This window comes from Lethenteron reissneri, chromosome 27 (genome assembly GCF_015708825.2).
Source record: "Lethenteron reissneri isolate LAM-NWPU_2019-01 chromosome 27, ASM1570882v1, whole genome shotgun sequence".
NCBI classification, from domain to species: Eukaryota; Metazoa; Chordata; class Hyperoartia; order Petromyzontiformes; family Petromyzontidae; genus Lethenteron; species Lethenteron reissneri.
The window spans coordinates 5,810,288-5,832,141 of NC_083805.1; the positions used below are offsets into that span (position 1 = coordinate 5,810,288).

Below are 21,854 nucleotides of genomic sequence, written 5' to 3' on the forward strand. Positions count from 1 at the left end.
GAGCCTAGACTTAATATTGCATTCAAACAAATAAGACACATCGATCTCTTGTAGCAATTTATGAGCGTGATGATAAGCCACTGCCAATGGTGAAGTAGGATATGTAATTCCTATCACTTCTTGCTTCCTTCAAACACATTTTCTTTCATATTTTCATTGAAAATGTACTTTGAAAATACTATCTCGCCGCTTTATTGTTTCCGCGACTGAAATATTATTTTGTTGGCTATCTTTATTTTTCTCTTTTTGTTGTCTGCCATCAGCATGTTCACACTACACACAAAAATCATCAGCTTACTTGTTAAATCCCCCCGGGAAGGAAAAAAACACAACCACGACTTTTGTAAGCTGTACCATTCTAAAGCACAGATAAAATTATACTCTCAGGTTCTTTCGGTAAAGTCACGTGGATAGAAAAAAATAACGAAAAAAAAACAACGACGTTTCGGTCGCAACACAAGCGTCCGTCTTCAGGTGACAGATAAAGACACAGATAAAATTATGAATCAATGAAGGATTATTATTTTTTTAAAGACCCTCTGTGGAAAAAAATGGCTGCTCTTGTTTGAAAATGTAATTTTGATTGTGATGTAATTTCTTCGTTTCATAATCATCATCGGCCATGATCAACCCACTGCTGGATGAAAGCCTCCCCAAGCCATCACCATCTCTCACGAGCCCGCGATGTAACAATTTCCGCTCCCACCTACACAAGAGCAGGTTTCATCGTTCCATCTCCTCGGTGAACGTCCTCTCAGACGCGTTCCTTTCCTTGGCTACCACTCAATCTTTATTCAGGACAATCAGCCATCGGTCCTTTTTGCACTGCCAAGCCAATATCCTTTTTTTACAGTTTGAATGTCATTCGCCTGCTTATGTTCTAAAATAAATATGTTCCTCATTCCGTCTCTGAATGTGAATTCTAAGCATGCATTATTTTTTGTTCATTTCTAAACAGTTATTTTGAGTCACTGCAGAACACATCACTACACATTGTCAATCTTATAACCTGATCTTAACGAAAAAAACAAATACATGTTATATTATTTATTACTCCGATTGTAGACTTGCTGAGATGTATGTAATATAAACAATGCATTTTTCAACGGTGCTACAAAATGTATGTACGTGACATTTTCATTTTGCAGGCCAATTCCGGAGACTGTCGAAGATGACAACGAGCCAAAAGGACGCGGCTGCTTCTTGCAATCCCAGCATGCCCAGTTGCGAGTGTGGGCTCAATTCTGCGCTGCCAACCCCGATAAGTTGGGTCAGCTGACCACGATGTTGGGTCCCGATTGGACAGCAGACGTCACACCCCTGGTGCTTGATCACATGGCCGTCGAGGACACGAGCATTGCCCAGCTCCATGAAGGGAAAGTGCTGATCGGCAGGGAACCTGGTACTACTGCCATTCAGGTGATTCCTCTAGCACGCGACGCATGTCACACCTCCTGTATTTAGCGCATTAGCAGAGCCAATGATGACGTCACCCTGCTGCTGCTCTATATAAGAACGGGAGACACAGCAGAGTCTCACCATTCTGGCGAATTGCCCGATGATGCTGGATGCAATTACCAGCGAAACGTCGTACTCAAATTGTAAATGTTGTGGTTTCACGCTTCAACACACCGGTGGGCTGAAGCAGTAAACTATTTGTCTTTTGTCAACGTGACACTTTTTTACTGATTGGCCGTGTCGGGTGGTGGAGGGTTACGACACATTTATAAATAACGCGATCTAAACCCAAAAACGTTGATTATGAATAATATTGGTCGCGAAAGCCTACGTGTTAAACAGAGCTGTTGTTGTTGTCTGCATGTAACTTCTCATTGCTGGGTGAAAGCCTCCCACATTTTCTTCGATTATTTTCCCTCCTTCATTGTTCTTGTCGAATAATGACCTCCAAACTCTTTGATTCCGTCTTGCCGTCTCTTCCGCTGTTTTCGCCCTACTTCGCTTCTCCCGGCCTCCATTCCGTAGTTACATTTGTTTTTTGTCGATCATTCTCATGACATTTCCCATACGTTCCACTTTATTTATTTTGCTTTAACAGTTGCATCAGTAACCCCTGTTCTTTTCCTTATTTATTCTCCGTCACTTATAAAATACTTCTTCCCATTGATCTTTGGCAAACTTGTAGCTCTATTTATTTGTATGCAATTGGCAGAGAGTATATTTAGAATTGTTATGTTATACCAACAATACTCTTTGGTTCTTTCGGTAAAGTCACGTGGGTATAAAATAAAATAATTAAAGAGTATGGATTCCTGCAGTCACGAAAGCTTCAAATCAAGATTATACCAACAATGTTTTAGTTTTTCTTCCAAAAAATGAGCAGATACGTAATACAGTGGGTGTTTTGTTTTTCTTTCACCAATATCAAGTGATAATTGTTTTTTTACCCTTTTATCTGGCAACAAAATTGACACCTTTTTTACAAGAAGTCATGTTTGCATTGACCACAATACCTGCGGTCGGAATGCAAACAAAAAACATAACTCTGATAATGTATGCACTGTCCTTGAAATTGATTGGTCCACACCCGAGACAGCTTTCCTTAGAGTCTAGTCTCACATGGTGTTGGACCAGATGACGCCAAAAGGCGCACAACTCACAGACAATGCACCATCAGAGTATGAGAGCTCGGGGTAAGCATTTACACCATTGGAACCTCCTTTGCCAGTAGCAAAATATGAGAATTGGTTTTTACCCTTTTATCTAAAACCAATTATCATATTTTGCTACTGGCAAAGGAGGTTCCAATGGTGCAATATCAAGCGATGAAGACATTTCCAATCCGACCTCTTGCGGCAAAGTCGAACACCACCTTGGTAAAGAGAACAAAACCTGAAATCCGATTTTTACAAAACTACCTCTGAAGTTAATTCCGTAGGTCTCTTTGTTTCTCCATGTCTTTTACGTGCCATGCGAGGAACGTTCACGGCGCTTCAATCAAACAGGACATTTTTGTAATTACCAGAGCCGAATAAGACGGATTTAGTGCCAAGCCAAATGTACCGATGGTTGTTTTGCGCAGTCATTGGTGACTGGACCGAAGCCATCAACTGCCTCCACTTGACAACCCACTTTAATCACGTTTGGCCGAAAGCCAGATTCGAACTCGAGGTTCCATCAGTGCCAGCTCAGTGTCTCTGACACAGTTTTAACTCTCTGAGCCACCCAGCCATCGCCAAAAGGTGACCGGGCACCAGAAACTTGAGCGATTCGTTCATTATATTTTCTTAATTGAATTTTTCAATGTCACATTCGAATTTTTTTCTCTAAAACATATTTTTGAAAATCCCTGAGACTTAATTGCATTCTTATTATTATTTAGAGAAAAAAATAATAACACTGTATTTTTGTTGAGTAGTGGAAGGAGGCTGGATACTTTTAGGTTAGAAATGTTTACAATTGTGTTTCTCGAGCATTGAACTTCATGGATTAGAATTCATTCTAGATTTGGAGCTTTCGTGACTGCAAGGATTCATACTCTTAGGTTTTTTCGGTAAAGTCACGTAGGTAAAAATAAAAATAAAATATAAAATAATAATAATAATAAATGAAAAGAAATCAATCAAATCACAGTGATTTATATAAAATATAAAATTATAATAATAATAAATGAAAATAACTCAATTAAATTACAGTCATTTAATTGATTTTTTTCATTTATTATTATTTTTTTTACCTACGTGACTTTACCGAAAAAACCTAAGAGTATGGATCAGAATTCACTTAATATATCATCTTCGTCGTCAGCCATGGCCAATTCATTGCTGAATGCAGGCCTTCCCAAGCCACCGCCGTAAACCTTTGATGAACCTGCGATTTAAGTAATCCACCTCGTGCCTGCACACAACATTATTTTGCCTCATCTTCTCCCTGTAGGACATTTTCTCTAATGTGTTCCCTTCCTAGGCTACCGCTCCATCATTATTCTTGGCCATCACCCCATCACCCCTTCTCGTGACATGCCCTGACCAAGTCCATTTACTTTTCTTATCAGTTTAAATGTCTTTGGCCTACGTAGGCTATGTGTCCCTCAATCTGTCTCTCAATGCAATTCCAAGTGTGCATCTCTCCATGCCGATATTACACCAATATTAAATGCGCTGCATAGTATGCGATGTATCATCCGCACACAGTATACCCTTTTTGGCAAAAAAATTACAAAAATAAATTCTACATATTTTAATAAAGTAGCTCCTAGTGCCAGATAACCTTATTCTCCCTGCCCAAACATTTGAAATTACTTTTCTATGAGCATCTTTAAGCCAGTGGTGGAAACTCCTTACTGCAATGGCACTGGGCAGTCTCCTAATAGGACAACTTCTGTTGGCGTTAGGTCATTAGTTTAAAGTGAATAAAAGAAAGCATTCTAGATTTTAAGCTTTCGTGACTGCAAGGATTCATACTCTTAGGTTTTTTCGGTAAAGTCACGTAGGTAAAAAATAAAAATAAATAATAATAAAAAATAACAGAAATAATCATAGAAATAAAATAATTATTTTATTTTTAAATTAAATTTAGCACTGTGATACATTTTATATTATATCTCTGAGCAGTGCGGGATGGTGAAGTCTTGGTGAGACCTTCATCCAGCAGTGGATTGATCACGGCTGATCATAATGATTATAAATACGGTATATTCTGATTAGAACCAGTGAGACGTTTGATCAAATTTCTTGAGTGTTCATCCTCCACCGGGCAAGTGTTTGTTCATATTACATTGCTTTTATAATTCACAGTAATGTACAGTCGAGCACTTTGTCAATCCGTGCTTGTCAGTCATTGGGGATGTTTGAACATACTTCACCATGCTGATTCAGTGTGGGTTGATGAAGGGGGGCCGGGACCAACTTGGGCATCACTCACTACTGATGTTAGCAGTGGCCCGCAATGGAATTTGGGGTCGCTGGGTTCACAGCGCAGTACGCACAGTAATAATTGGGACCCGCTATAACCCATCGTGCCAGTAACTACTCTTAAATACATTTTTTTATCAGAGTGTGTCTTACATGCTGTGAAATTAAAGGTGTTTTTCAAGTACCATTTTTAAAGCCCGGAATATGTGAATCGTGCAACTTACATCTTTGGATGTCTAAAGAAATGTATGAAGCATCGCAATCGACTGTCAACGCACTAACTTCCCTCCAGTCATCTTGAAGCATGCTTGTAAATCGACCTTTCATTGGCGTTTTCACTGAGCCAAATGTGAGGTTAATAGGTATTGGAATATTCAATGCATTTGCATTAATTGTAAACGTGGGGCATGGCGACCCAAATAAAAGTATTGAAACCATGACAGCGCAACCACGTGGAAGATATAACAACTGAAAATCATCTTCTTGGTTCTTTCGGTAAAGTCACGTAGAAGGGAAGTAATAAAATAATAAAAATTAAACATAATAAAATAATTCTCACGACGTTTCGGCCACAACGCAAAACAGCCGTCCTCAGATGAAGACCAGGTCTGTCGGGGAGACAGCGTCTGACGGGGAGACAGGTCTGTCTCCACAACAGACTTGGTTTTCACCTGAGGACGGCTGCTTGCGTTGTGGCCGAAACGTCGTGAGAAATATTTTATTATGTTTAATTTTTATTATTTCATTACTTCCCTTCTACGTGACTTTACCGAAAGAACCAAGAAGATCAATCAATGCGGTCACGAAAGCTTTAAATCGAAATTTAACTGAAAATCACCTTCACCAATTACACGGTCGCCTTGTCTCATGTGGTTTGTCAAGTGGCACATCACAAAGTGCAGCTGAAAAAGTAGCGGTTTTAATTTGCTGCTGAACATAGCGATATCCTCAGCACATTTCATGAAATAACGGAGTACCGTTCCAAAGTTTTAGAACTGTAGCAGAGAATAATCTTTCCGAGTTTTATATAATTGGCACGAACTTCATGTAAAGCACATTTTCGCAAAGAGTGCAGGCGTTTTCACGGGCAGTGATAATTAAGTATGTCTTGCAAGTATCCAGGCACTCAACCACCTCACGATATATAGCTTGGCAGAATAATTTATACTCACATCTTAAATCAGTAGACAACCAGAAAAAAATGGTTAAAGGCGCTAAAGGTGCAGCCCTGCAACCGCTTGCTGAGGCCTCTGCTGGCAAAAGGGCATCGGCACCAGAGGCAGTTTCAGAGAGCTCCTCTTGAGAGAATGTGGTCTGCTCTTCCATGCTTAGCAGATGTCTTAACCCAACCTTATGTGACCTGTTGTGACGTGCCGATTTGGTGTAGATAATTTTGTGGGGTAATTATTGGGAACATATAAACAGTGGGTTTGAAATGCATTGATGCAATGTTTAGGTGGAAAGCAGTTGGGCTGCATTTTGATTTCAGTTTGCAATTTTGACGTGCAATTTATTGCTATGGGTTTCTTATACATATATATCTTAGCCGCTACCGTGTAATTGTTTGTTTCAGAACATTATAACCAGTATACCAAAGAGATGGCGACAGTCATTTACTGCAAAAACACGTTTGGCTAGTTATTTACCAAAAAAATCCAAAATATTTTGCAACACAATTGCTTAAATGATTGCATAATGACTCTCACTTCTCCGAAATGTTCAGGTGAGTAATTTCCATAGGAACCGTCTTCATGTGTAGCCACGTATACAATGTGATGCGAGTTGGAGTGCCTGTTTACCAAGCAACTGAATTTAAAAGAAAGCAGTACTTTGTTACGCTTGTGTATTTATATTTGTGCAAAAAACGCACAAATAAACACAGTAAATCGTTACGTATATATTTTTTATACGGTACTTAATTATTTAAACTTTTTTTTAAAGGCCATGTGGCTCAGCAGTCGAGTGATCGGCTTGCAGTCGGAAGGTTGCGAGTTCAAATCTTGGTTGGAGATCGACAGCCCATCACACCTACGGGGTCGATAAAATTGCTACGACTCTGTGGGGATTGAACATTGGTTGTCCTATGTAAACAGACTTGTCCCCTCCATTAGAATGTGGAATGTCCCCCTCCTGGCTCAGGGCTTTAAACAGTAAATCATCGCTTACTTTATGCTCCATCTTAGGAAGACATTTCTGCGACTGTTTGCAAAAGCAAAATTATGAAAGGAAAAAAAAGTCCACAGCATTGAAGTGTGTATTGTTAGAAATCATATATTGTGTCCCTCCTGCCCTTTCATTCCATGAGTTATCAATCCAATAGCACATTTGATTGAAGAGGTGTCAAATCGTTTTGTGCCCGTTAATTGCGTGGATGCATCTACGTTGCGTCTTGATGCTCTCACAAAGAAACTTATCCTCCTCATGGCGACACTCATTCTGCCGCGAGCCCCAATTGTCTACCAGTGCAGCCATCCATTTTCAATGACTTCTTGTCACCCGCTCGCCTATGAGGTATTGTTGATGTAGAGCATGAGTCGTTAACTGGAATGACCCAGGAATCACGTGACCACGTGCTGGGCGGGTCGTCATGGCCCATCCAAATTCTTCATCATGCTAAGAACGAAATGTATATTCAAGATTTCACAGTGGGGGTTTAAGCTTAATCGTGGGGGGGGGGAGGTTTGTTAAAATTTACATTTCACCTCCATAAGTGAAGATGCCTTGCAATGTACAGCAGTTCTAATGCATGTACAACCCATTTGTCAATCCACTGCTGGATGAGGGCCTCCCCACGCCGTGCAGAAATTGGAGTGGTAGCTCCTGCAATCTCTCATTTTTTTGATACAGCTGTCGTGGCTGTGACGGTTCCACCTGGTTCCACCTGAAGACGGAAGCTTGTGTTGCCTCCGAAACGTCGTGATATTTATTTTATTTTACTTTTATTAATTTTAATGTTTTACCTACGTGACTTTACCGAAAAAACCTAAGAACAGAAATTGGGAGTTATTTGACCATACTTCACCACACTGGTCAATGCGGGTAAGTGTAGGCGGGGAGCATAGACGGTGGGGGCGTAGTGCAGTGGTTTGTCTGCATTGCTCACAACGTGCCTCGGTTTATAGAGCCTCAACGTAAGTTATTCGAGAACAATATCTTCCTTCCGTGAGAACAATCTCTCCCTTCTGTGCACACTGAGTCTGTGGTCTTCACCTGAAGAAAACAATCGGGGGGGGGGGAAAAAGCCCCACCAGCATCAACACCGGCAACGCCACAACACAATCCCCTGCAGCAGACGAGAAACCCTTGCCCACCAGTGGCGGCCGATGCTTCCGCTGTTCTGCGCTGTCATCATCGTGTGCGATGGACAGCCGAAGAAGGTCTTCACGTGTTAAACATCGTGCCCAATGTTTGGAGTCTTTACCCTTTTCTCCCACAAAATTGTAGCATCGGGTTATGCGACATGCATTGTAAAATTGAACGAGAAGCTAAAATGAAAAACTACCCAAATGTATGATGTGATATATTTGTGATCTCATTTTAAAAAGTCAACACCCTCAATACCTGTCACCAACACTGCCTTCTCTGAGGACGATGTTCTTAACGAGTGTTCAATGTGTTGCATCTTTTGTTATAGTGTGCGTGTGTACCACTGCCAACACATCATCACCAAATAATGTGTTTCATAATACAGTATATATTACCTTCTTTAAATATGTTTTTAGTCAAAGGCTGATCCCAATTGCACATGTTAGGAGCAACTCTTGACAATTGAGCAGCGACCTGCAGCTCAGTGATTGGTTGACACAAGGTCACGTGGCATGCTGCCTAAGACAGCACCTATGTCACTTAGGAATGTTGAAGTGGCTGGCAATCACTGAGTTGCCTTCTCAGTTGTCTAGGTTCAACTCCAGGCTATGGGAATTCGGGTTGATTCAACGTGAAATATGTATCTTGAAATAAGTTTTCCAGAGCAAGAAACAAGTCCACTTCAGCAGTAGTGCCTCCATTCTGCCTACAAACGTTGCTTGTCACTGCAGAATGTTGCATGTATTTATGTTTAACTTCTTTCGCAACGTACGTAGCCAACCATGCTACTTTTTGACAACAAAAAGGTCAGCACGCGGTATCAATTTACCGTCGCTGTATGAATTAGACTTTTATTTTCAAAGGTTCATTGATTTTGCCAAAATTGGCAAGTCTACTAAGGTGATACGCAGGAGCAGGTTTGGGCACACCTCAAAAGTTATCCGTGTTATATAACCAAGAGCTTTTGTTGTTTTTTGCAAAACATTTTTTTACCGACGGGTTACTTCTCGGAGCAATACGTGCATTTTTTCTTCTAGAGTTAACATTTTAATATTTAAGAGACTTAAGAGCCAATGCAAAAATATATAAACTATTTTTTTCTTCAAATATCCTTTTTTTTTACAACGCAAAATGCTACACATATATAATGTATAGAGCACTGTTATTTATGCATACCACAAATGCCAAACCTTGAGGCTAAGCAACACCACTAATCGCACTGCATTGGCAAGCGCCCCCCCCCCCCCCCCCCCCCCCCCCCCATTGAGTACCTTTGTATTCAACCCTCATGATACGACGACGACAGCAGCAGCAGCCACGGCGGTCATCAGGACGCTAGTCACGTCGCTCTCTCATGCAGCAGCAGTGCTATATGACTTTTGAAGATTTCCTGATAGCACAGGGGGGGGTGGGGTGTGTGTGGGGGGGGTCAGCCTGATAGCTGGGAGATGCATCACCGGCTCTTATCTCTCCTGCAAACCCAGAGACGTAAAAAGGCCTGAGCAATATCAAAAATTAAATATATATACACGCACGCCGTTGTTTTTTGTAATCAAGTCGTTATTCTTTTTTGAGCTGTAAATTTATGCAAAGATTCATGCACTGATTCATCGCTTCTGGAGCAAATTATGTTGGCACGTGCTCGCTTTGTGTAAACAGCGGGGAGAAGGGGCGACGTTGCGTTTTGAATGGAGACCAGCGGTGGTTGGCTCGGCGTTCTTTTTGTTTTCCTTGCGTGCGGACGGAGAACAACATCGCTGGCTTCAGATTTTTGAAAAAATATTTACATTTCAAAGACATTTTTACCTCTTAGCTAACAAAAAGACGAATTGCGAACCAATATATATTCAGCGAGGTCTATGATAGTTCAACCTCAAACCGCATTTGCAGATGGTGCCCGTGTTTATGGTAGCCGTACTTTTACAGCCGTGCTAAATATCATCCATTGACTATTTTTAAAGGTAAAAAAAAAGCATCAGGGTTATTTTTTCTTTCTTTTTTATACAATGAAACTCCTAAAGGTCAGCTTTGATAGTTATGCTGCATCATCCGATTGGCCTTACACTGGTTAGACACTGCCACAAGCAAGCCATCAATAAATGAACTAAATCGGATATTCGTTTGTTGTTGAATACATGGAGAAATGTGAGACAGGAAGGAAAATGTACACATTCTTGACCAAAGATAGAACTGGAAATCTCAACATTTGAATTGTTTTTGTATTATTTATACATGTATATATTTAAGTGGATAGTGTATGGGGCATCTGCAATGTTTTGTGAACTTTAGCACAAACCTGTAGTATTATAATTTATACAATTTAAAATGCAATTATAGTTTATTATTGGCTATGAACTAAAATCCATTGTGATTACCAGAACAATTGCAAAATGCTACTTAAATAAATCTGTGTTGGCAAAACAATTGCAGCGAATCGCCAACGTTGCAAAATTGAGTTTCTAACATTATACTGTCCAATTTATTGTGATCCCACATATTTGCCTTTCGACCATTAAACCAAATAAATAGCCTTCATAAGAATTTTCCATACGGCAATGTATTAACCCAACACATTTGCTTTCTCAACATCCCAGAGATGTGACACAGGAGACACGTGGTAATACCACTGCGGTTGTGTTAAATAGCGCTTCGATGTGTTTGTGCCACGCATCGTTCTGCGCAATGTCAAACGTTTCACTCCCAATTACCGGAAGCTCCGTTAGACAACTGGATCCACTTCCTAAAGGAAGCTCCCAGCATCTGGAGCCAAACACGAGATATCATGAAAAACACCTTGAAAAACACGTCGGAGCACCTAGATATGTGCTACTTCATCTATATTCTGTAAGGTAAAGTGTAAAATATAATGCGATGCACAGTGTTCCTGAGAACTGGTGTGCAAGACGTTCCGGTGTCAAGGAATTAGACCGAACGCTTCTTGCAGTGAGCCCACCGCACATCGAGCACAGAGTGACAGCCCAATGACGTGTAACAGAATTAAAGAGGCTAATGTCAATTTGCCCCCAGGTGCTGTCCCCGCTGTCAGACTCGATCCTGGGGGAGCGCGCGGTGACGGTGAGCGAGGAGAAGGTCTCCGTGAGCGGGCTGCACGTGACGCTGCTCTCGGGCCTCTCCCTGTCGCTGCGGCCCAGCAGCAGCGAGCCGAGCGTCATCTTCGCCCGCACCACGGGGCTCAGCATCTTCACGGCCAGCAAGCAGGTAGGAACCGCAGTGGCGCGCATCGCACTTAACGTTATTTCACTCCAGCGCGAATTGTAAAAATGTGCAGCCCTTCAATTGCTTCCTAATACCACTGCGGGTGAAAGGTCCTCCAACTGGGGGGAGCTCTGGAGAGCCACTTTGGGGGTTCTTTGGCCTGACTCTTCTATGCTAAGCATATGGCCTGGAAGAGGTACAAGTACCCACACTTGACCCCACCACACAAAACACTAATTGTGGTGGACAGAGGCGGGCGGGCGGGCGGGCGGGCGGGCGGTGGGAGGGGATGGAGTTAAGAGACATGCACCATTGTTTCAGCTGCCGTGCCGGGAGATCGAATCGAACCGACGACCTCCTGAATGGCGAGTCGCAAGCGTTGTGTTACTCTAACGCCGTGCAGCGTTCCGCCTTGGCGTATTGAGTCGTGACTCTTTATCACCTTTCCTATTCGGTCTTAATATATACACATATATATGAACTCAACATATCTCGAAAATGTATTTTCAGTTGGGTAATAAAGAACTGTTGCAAATACCGTTGCTAATATGTGCACAGGAGAGGCATCTAAAAACATTAAGATTGTATTTACGCAAAAGTTACACACCAACCTAGTATGAAAATCATAACTTTTTTTTACGTGAGCTTCAAATGTTTATATTGGCCGTACATAATTACTAGTGCATTGTTAGCGATATGCATTTGGTTATAATTATTTAATTCTCTACTCTTGGAAACTTTTGGTCTCTTTTTTTATAACGAGCACAACGCAGCACTACCTCCCTCTTCTTCGCTGTGCATTGTGCGCTCTCAACGCCTCAGTTGCAATATGCAGCCACTTAAAAGTCAATATTCCCACAGGGACTGGTTAGCTAACAAAAATGTTTTAGTGACAAATCAATTTTTATGTGCCCATGAAGCAGGCAGCAGCATTAGCGACTTTACTCTTTCTTCCATTCCGTCTTTCTACCTTCCCCCAGACAACCGCCCTTCCCTCTTAGTAGTCCATGGGCCGGAGCAGAATTGGTGGTGGCAAATATTCATTAATGCCGACTTCTGTGTCCCGTGCTGTATTGCCACTCTTCTTCTTTGTATGGCTGACGTTGGTATACAGCAACAATTTCGATTTAAAGCCTTCGTGACTGCAGGGATTCATCTTCTTGGTTCTTTCGGTAAAGTCACGTAGAATTGAAATAATAAAATAATGAAAATAAAACATAATAAAATAATTCTCACGACGTTTCGGCCACAAAGCAAGTAGCCGTCCTGTTCTCCACCTGAGGACGGCTACTTGCTTTGTGACCGAAACGTCGTGAGAATTATTTTATTATGTTTTATTTTCATTATTTTATTATTTCAATTCTAAGTGACTTTACCGAAAGAACCAAGAAGATACAGCAACAACTTTGATTTCACATTCAGGTACTCGTGCCAGATAATTTGCATCAGGGGCAGTGGAGTGGTGCATTGCTGTGACGATGCCTCCTCCGTATTTGTGAATCGCGCGACGATTCGTGATGTTCCCCATGGTGTCTTCTGGGTGACCAGAGTCGCACACTGTTGGGGAGTTTTAATTTTCCACTCTTTGCATGAAGTATCCGCATTCTTGCCAGCATTGTGAATCTGCCGGTCATCTCAGTCAGTCAACCAATGGCTACCTGGGTCTGTTCCGAGACCTCCTGCCAGCGAGCGTTCGACACTTCACAAAGTGCACACAGCCTGGCACAAGTGTCGTGGTGACGTCACCGCCTCTTAGTGGCGAATGGCGGTTGTTGTATGTGGATGAGGTTTAGGGTTATGGCCCATAAGCTTTGCATATCGAAGCTGTGGATCTTCTGCATCGGGACTTGCATGAGGTGTTTGTGACTTCTTGTGAACTCGATTCGGCTTTCCAAACCATCATCATGGTTGATAACTACTGTTAAAAGTGGTTTTACATGATGCTTATCAAATAAGGCTTTACATTATTTTGTGATGCTGCTGCGTTGCCCGCGTTGCGCAAGCACAATGAACAGAATAGAAACTCAACACATTCATCAATAATACCATGGCCTTAAAATAAATAAATAAATATATATTACAGGGTGGTCCACATGTCAGGGCACAGGGTTATTTTATTTATGTTAACAAATGATGATAACAATAATAATTATTGTCATCGGCAATCCTACTACGTATTAAAAACACCTGGTTGAATGCAACAACATTTTCACGCGTTTTGTAAATCCACCGCTTTACTTGCACACGAAGCGCCGCAATTAGAATGCCATCATATTTGACGCCACTCGCGCCCGCGCTCCGTTGCAGGTGATTCTGCGGCGTGTTGCACCAGTTCATCGGTTACAATGGGAAGGAATACAGCGCGGAGGCCACACCATCAACCTCTACAGATTGCATTTCCGGCTCCCCACACAACGTGAAAAACAAAAACACTCTTCAAATGTAATTTTTTTAATAGAAGTCTCAACACCACACATTAATTTCTATTGATTTATCTGACCTCGCTGTTTAATCCATTTAGTATTATTATTATTATCATACGTCCCTATTTCTCGCTTTCCAGATGTTCTGAGCCATGCTAAGTTTCCTCTGATTGTATTGTAAGTGCTTGGAGTTTTTTAATGATAGACATTTCGGGCTTTAACCTTTATTGTACAATTATTAAGCTTATGATAAGCACTTACGATGTGTTGCTTTATTTAAAGTGTATTTAAAATTGAATGTGCAAACTGTGTGCTTTTCTTGTACTCCCAATGCTCTGGTTTCTTGAACACAGGCTTTTCTTACAGCTCATGTTTACATCTGCTCTTATTTTATTCCAGCCACAGTAATATAAAAGCATGACAAGATTTCATTATTATTTCCATTTGAATATCTCATCAGTCAACCCTTGCCTCTCATGACCTTAGTGTGATCCGAAAGGATTTTTTTACAACCTATTATCTTTATTCCAGCCATGTGAACATGCTTTGTTTTTTTATACATAATGGAAGGGACCCTTTGAACGGGAAAAATGTCTTTGTAAAAAAATCAAGAACTGTCAATTCAGGAGCAATCTATTCCCACTGGAAGCTGCTTGTTTTGACGCTTCATTGACCTAATTCAATGCCATCGCAAATTGAGGTCTGGAAAACAAAATCCACATTTGCTGCACCGCATTCACTTGGTGAGCCAGGCTACGGCACCTCCTCGACACCCATGGGAAGGGAATTTCAAGACGTTTGCGTGATCCGCCAACCCTGGCTGCTGCCTCCACAGTGCTGGATTACAGGCATGCGCTACAGGCATGCACTACAGGCGTGTGCTACAGGCATGTGCTACAGGCGTGCGCTACAGGCGTGCGCTACAGGCATGCGCTACAGGCATGTGCTACAGGCGTGCGCTACAGGCGTGCGCTACAGGCGTGCGCTACAGGCGTGTGCTACAGGCGTGCGCTACAGGCGTGTGCTACAGGCGTGCGCTACAGGCATGTGCTACAGGCGTGCGCTACAGGCATGTGCTACAGGCATGCGCTACAGGCGTGTGCTACAGGCGTGTGCTACAGGCATGTGCTACAGGCGTGCGCTACAGGCATGTGCTACAGGCATGCGCTACAGGCGTGCGCTACAGGCGTGCACTACTATTGCCTGGCTAAAAAAATCCATGAGGTTTTTTTGGGGGGCGGGTTTGATCGCATAAATATATACGTGTGGTTAAACCCGCCAATACGACGCATTTATAGTTACGCAATCTAACCGAAAAACATCTCTTATGGATAATATTGGTCGCGAAAGCACACGTATTAAATAAAATACAAATCCAGCTTGTTTTCATTTTCATTACATACCTTACCATTATATTTTAGATAATCACATACCATCTTGTAAGTGCTTCATTCAGATTCACAGTATAGTTATACATCTCTATCTGGAACAAGTGTATGACATTTGAAGTGCGCGATTTGACCATTGAAAGTGTGATGTGAATGCAAAATCACCTATGTGTCAACTCTTTTGTTCAATTTGTTTTATTTTACATTCACAAAATAACTGGCCGAGAGCTCCTGGCTTTGAGTCTTCATAGTCAATTTGCCGAAATGTTTACAAGCTTTGAAAATGGAAATACTGAACATAATGAATTCATGAATATAATTGGAACTTGTAAAAAATGACACAGGGTAAAACAAAACGAGAAAAACCTTAAAAACAAATCTACAAGTAGATTAATAGTGAGGAGACATCGACCTAAGCCTCACTTCATGAACAGATTGTTTTCACCCGTGCAATATTCACACAATGTCAGCCTTTATTTCCACAAGTAGCAGTTGTATATTTTGATGTTCATAATTGCATAACTTAATTCGCGTTCATGTTAATCATTTTATATAAATGATTAATCATTATTTGTAATTCCAAGTGCCTTTTGCGTTTCCCATTTTGTCCCGGTTCCCACGGTGAAATGGGTCTAAGTGGGAGTCGTTCGTGCGGGAACCAGAGCGGGGAGATGCTAAATCGAAGAATACATTTCACGATCCGTGATGGGAGTTTCAATTTGCGGAATCGCGGCACTCGGAAATCAGGGGCGTGGCCGCTCTCGGTTGGGCATGGCGATCCATTTCACGCTACAAAACGAGGCATTTCTGGCACATATATTCATCATGGAAAGGGTGCCGTAAGAATTCACCACAAAACACTGCCTTATTGACCCTCCCAGAGAAAGGGGTCTGGCACGGTGGATGGCTTCTATTCTGTCACTGTTAGAAGCATTCCAAAGCGAGTCGTACTCTCTATACGGTGAAATCGTCAGTGTTCGCGATGGAGTGGGTGATTTCACGTGTAATCGTAATGATGTCGCAGGCAATATATCTACCCCGATCCCCAGAACTCCTACACTTCGTAGTACGGTGCGGTACAACGTCGGGCACAGAGGTTTCGGCGGATATGTGAAAAAGTCGGATAAGTGAGCATCTATGGAAGATTACGATTACGCCATACACACATAGGCTACTGGACAAAAATAAGACACATAGTGCTTTATGCGCGAAGACACACACTTCTGTGTTTTAAGAAGCAAGCAAATGTACACGACATTCAGAATACATTATTGGTTGTGAAAAGGGTCGAATTTGTAAAGATCTTTTTAAAAATGTACAAAGACTGCACTGGATCTGGGTGGATAATTGGTCAGGGGAGATATGTGATGGTTGGATATTGCTCATTAAGCACGCACATGTTTTACTATTTGCGATGCAGTGTTGTCCCTTAGACATAAACAGACGCGTTTGAATTGCATTGCTTAAACCAAGAACATCACCGAGTTTAAAGTCCCCATTTTGTTTTTATCCAAGGCCACGTTTACCTTCAGTTTTCCGTCTGTCTCCAGAGTATTTTTTTGAGGCACAGAGACACGTGTTGTTTGCCTACGACTGAGCAATATAGTACAACTTCTCGAAGCCAGACTCGAATACACCTGAAATTGGGCAAAGCGTAGAGGTTTCCTAAAAATACATGAATAGGTTTAAAAAAAAATCGACAACTCGAACTCGCTATATTGGTCACACACCGAGAATGGCAGGATATGGCATCCTGCAGTCAATCCGCATGCATTAGCCTTGCAAGGTGGTAAAGCTCTATGCTAATCTTGTATAGGAAAGACAAGATCTGGTTTCAACACAGATAAGTGTTAGACCATATCCCCAACCATTGAAATAAATACAATCGGTGTGCATTGTGCCACTAGAAATCTTTAAAGCCATATATCTGTCTGCTGTAATGAAATCGGTGAATTCCTCAGATGCCTTGATCATTGACATGCTCTGCTCGTGGCTTCTCACGTCTTAGGCGATGCCACCAAAAGCTAAGAATGCTCAATAAATTAATGGAACATTCCTTATTTGGCGTTTCATTAAAAGTTACGATAAAGCACAAATTCGTCTTGAAATCTTACTCAGCATGTGGGTGGTGGTGGCTTGAACGTGACGTGACTGCCTCGTGGCACGAGCAGACACACGCACATATTAATCAGCCAGCTGGGTTGAGTTTGATACTTACTGTTTGACACACGGCACTCCCTTGCACCAAAGACAAAATATCCCCCGTATAGCCTTCACAGACTGTTGGGGCAGGTGCTGTCAGCGAGCACCTAGGAAGGCCGACACAGCACGCGAGGGGGTGGGTGGCCAGCACAACGCCCCAGTGGCGATGTTTACACACCACACCAGATACTCATTTGAGGCCGAGTCGACCTAGAGGAGGTCAAAGACAGGTTCAGGTAATCGTCACCGTTGTTGGTGTCTGTGAGCGGGAATCAAGCTCGGGCCGCCGGATTCATGGCGCAGCGCGCTAACCGCCGCACTACCGTTCCCCGCACTCTACTTCTCCAGCTTCTGTAGCAACAGCAGCAAATTACGTATTTAAATACTGGACCACAACTCTCCCCCTCCATTGCCGCAAAACGGCAGAAGGCCCATTGAGCGCCAATCGTTCATTCAGGATGAAGACTGCGGCAGGAGGCCTATTTGGTGGCAGAGCTTATCTCTGGAGAGGGCAGTGCACGCACTTTTTACATGAAATTGCAGCTGCATGCAGTTGTCGTTCCTGTGGGTAAAACTAACAAGGCCGCCAAGTCGGTTTGGCACGTACCATTTCTCCTACTGACTTTACACGTGGCAATAGCCCCTCCAAACTAAAATGTAAGGGCAGTGAATTCCCCTAAATCCACGTCAATGACCATTCGTAGATCGTCCCATATCAGAGGTACAGCGCCTCTCCCGTGATTTTCAGCAAATCGTTTTGAAGGAAGGGGAGTTTTTTTTTTTGTCGTACGAATTTCCAGGGGGCTCTGGTGGACCGTGGGATGGCACGACAAAATTTGTTAGATTTGCGGGCGAGAGGGACGCGCCACATTAAAGGAGTTTTTACTGTAGTCTGATTTCATTTAAGTTGCGCTTCTATACGCCAGAGAAAATAATATGTTTGTTTGATTACATTTACAAGTTATATAAAGACAAGTTTATTTTTAATAAAACACTAATGCTGCGTTAATAAAATCATTGTATTGTGCAGCCAGTCAATCGAATAAGTCGACTGCAGTTCGTCTTTACAATGAGTTTCATGAACTGTCCGTGAAGTTATATTTACAATAAACTATTAAGTATGCATCAAAGTAATTTCATTATTCCCCCATGCTGACGTTGACCATACAGCTGGCATGCTTGGCTTTAAACTTTTATACGCGGTATTAAAAAGTAATTGAGGTGTGTTAAACTTTTTTTTTCAAGAAAGTGTTAACCTTTATGTGACAACAATGATTTTAACAGCCAGTGTTATTGCCTTTTCCACAGTGGCACTAAGTAAGACAATGATGTATCGATGTGTAACTGCATCCAGTGCAATGCACACAACAGTATTTTAAATAATAACTAGCTGTACTACCCGGCTTCGCCCGGGACTTGTATCCACCACGGCCGGCCGCCTTTGTCTCCCCAGTGGCGATGTTAATACGCCACACCAGTTACTCGTTTGAGGCTGAGTCGACCTATGGGAGGTTCAAATAATCTTGACCGGTGGTGGCCATGAGCGGGAATCGAACTCGGTTCGCCGGGTTGGTAGCGCAGCGTAGCGTTAACCACTACACCCACCGCTCCTCACACACACAGACGCACAGACACACACACAGACACACGCAGACACACACAGACAGATACAGACAGACACACAGACACACAGACAGCACGCTAACCACTACACTACCGCTCCCCACACACCACACACGCACACACACAGACACACACACAGACACACACACACAGACAGACACACACACACAGACACACAGACAGCACGCTAACCACTACACTACCGCTCCCCACACACCACACACACACACAGACACACACAGACACACACACAGACACACACACACAGACACACACACACAGACACACACACAGGCAGCACGCTAAGCACTACACTACCGTTCCCCCTACACACCACACACGCACACACACAGACACACACACAGACACACACACACAGACACACACACACAGACACAGGCAGCACGCTAAGCACTACACTACCGTTCCCCCTACACAACACACGCGCACACACACAGACACACACACAGACACACACACACAGACACACAGACAGACACACACACACAGACACACACACAGACACACACACAGACACACACACAGACACACACACACAGACAGCACGCTAACCACTACACTACCGCTCCCCACACACCACACACACACACACAGACACACACACAGACACACACACACAGACACATACACACAGACACACACACAGGCAGCACGCTAAGCACTACACTACCGTTCCCCCTACACAACACACGCGCACACACACAGACACACAGACAGACACACACACACAGACACACACACACAGACACTCACACACAGACACACACACACAGACACACACACACAGACACACAGACAGCACGCTAACCACTACACTACCGCTCCCCCTACACACCACACACGCACACACACAGACACACACACAGACACACAGACACAGACACACACACACAGACACAGACAGCACGCTAACCACTACACTACCGTTCCCCCTACACAACACACGCGCGCGCGTCCATAGGTACACATACACGCGCTTGCTGCAGACACACACGACTGTGAGGGTGCTAACGGCAGTAAACGACTGAAATAATAAAGTGGCAATGCTGCGCGAGGAACGCCTTAGACCTGCAACACATTTGTGTAATGCGAGCGTAAACACACAAACACATACAAAGACATACACACACATACATACACACACATACAAACACATACACACACATACATACACAGAGACATACACATACACACAAACACACACATACACACAAACACATACACAATACACACACACATACATGCATACACACAGACAGACACATAACACACATACATACACACACATACATACACAGAAACACATACACACATACATACAAACACACATACATACACACAAACACATACACACACGTACATACACACATACATAGAGACACACAGACATACACATAAACACATACACACATAGACATGACCCGGCTTCGCCCGGGACTTGGATCCACCACGCCCGGCCGCCTTTGTCTCCCCAGTGCCGATGTGAAAACGGCACAGACACACACACACACAGACGTGAAACTTTTATGAATTTACCTTAGATTCACGTGGTGGGTGTCGAGGCCTAGCACCGTGCAGAGCCTCCTGCCTCGCCTGATTTTCCCACCCGGCTGACGCTGGGTACGGGTGCCGGTCCCCCCCCCCCCCCCACCTAGCGCTCGAACAATACTGAGTAATGGCTATTATTTAATTAAATACGGAGCTTATGAAAGTGGCGAAGGCGTGGCTAGCCGTTGGCAGGGGCAACCGCCGTCCAATGAAACTGCAGCCCTTGGCGACGGCGTCGCTAGCCGTTGCCAGGTCCAATGAAAGCGGCGAAGGCGTGGCTAGCCGTTGCCAGGGGCAACCGCCGTCCAATGAAAGTGCGTATGGGCCGAAATACACACACACACAGACAGACAGACATGAACGATTTTATATATATAGATAATGTACTTGCACGAGAGGTGATTTCGTATAGACTCACTTGCACCGACAACATTAATTATTCCTTTTTTATGTATATATTTTTTTATATCCTACGGTAAAATGTACACATTTTTAACTTGGATGACATTTTATGCACTATTGTGAAATTCGTAAAGGATTTGAATAAAAACATGGTTTTGCTATTATCTGCATAAAAAGCAGCACCAAAATAAATACAATCCCCAGTGGAAAAATAACACTTTTCTTGTGACACGTTTCCTTAGCTGTGGATTTACGTAATCCGAAAAAGGTACCGAGTTTATTTCGTTCATTTGAATTTCACACATAATGCATGCAATAAACCAAAGCTGTCAACAGTGATGGGAAATGGTAGGTCAGACTTTGAGATTGCTTCTAAAGGAAATAACTTATTTGAATAGTATATTGCAGCACATTGGAAACACCACAGCAGCACAAAGTTCTATTGTATTTTTGAAAAACCAGATTACACCTTTTTTAGTACTAAATCATTTGCTGAGGTGTAGGGTATGTGACATGTGAACTATTTTTAATTGGATGTATTGAACACAATCTTTGAAAAAAAGGAATAGCGTGTGATGTTAATTTCACCAATCCTAGCCCAGCTGTACTACAATAATATTACATTAAGTTCAGATTGAATAATTTACTCGTTTAGGATTTCGCTACAATAACAACTAAGAACAACCGAGAAGCAATATCATAGGTCAGGGATGTCCAAACCGCGGCTCGTGAGCTGCGTGTGGCTCCCGGCCAAGTTCTCAATGGAGAGGCGAATAATCTTGAACTTTCAAACGTAACAAGTTTTTTTGAAATACGAAAAATCTGTGGAAACATAAGTCGTCCAAGACACTCGC

At 42.7% G+C, this 21,854-nt stretch overlaps 1 protein-coding gene and 1 long non-coding RNA gene across 2 annotated transcripts in view; one reads left to right on the forward strand and one right to left on the reverse strand.

Annotated features, from left to right (window-relative positions):
- LOC133348427 (transmembrane protein 132C-like) overlaps positions 1-21,854 on the forward strand; it is a 160,756-nt gene that overhangs the window by 135,569 nt on the left and 3,333 nt on the right. Inside the window, exons 7-8 of the mRNA XM_061561220.1 lie at positions 1,149-1,419; positions 11,205-11,396. Coding sequence (XP_061417204.1) covers positions 1,149-1,419; positions 11,205-11,396 — 463 coding nt within the window. The remainder of the gene's footprint in view (positions 1-1,148; positions 1,420-11,204; positions 11,397-21,854) is intronic.
- LOC133348429 (uncharacterized) lies at positions 7,693-20,681 on the reverse strand. Its single transcript, XR_009755800.1, has 4 exons — positions 20,587-20,681; positions 17,423-17,513; positions 9,449-9,567; positions 7,693-8,081 (listed from the first exon to the last, which is right to left on the reverse strand). It is a non-coding gene; the product is annotated as an uncharacterized LOC133348429 (long non-coding RNA).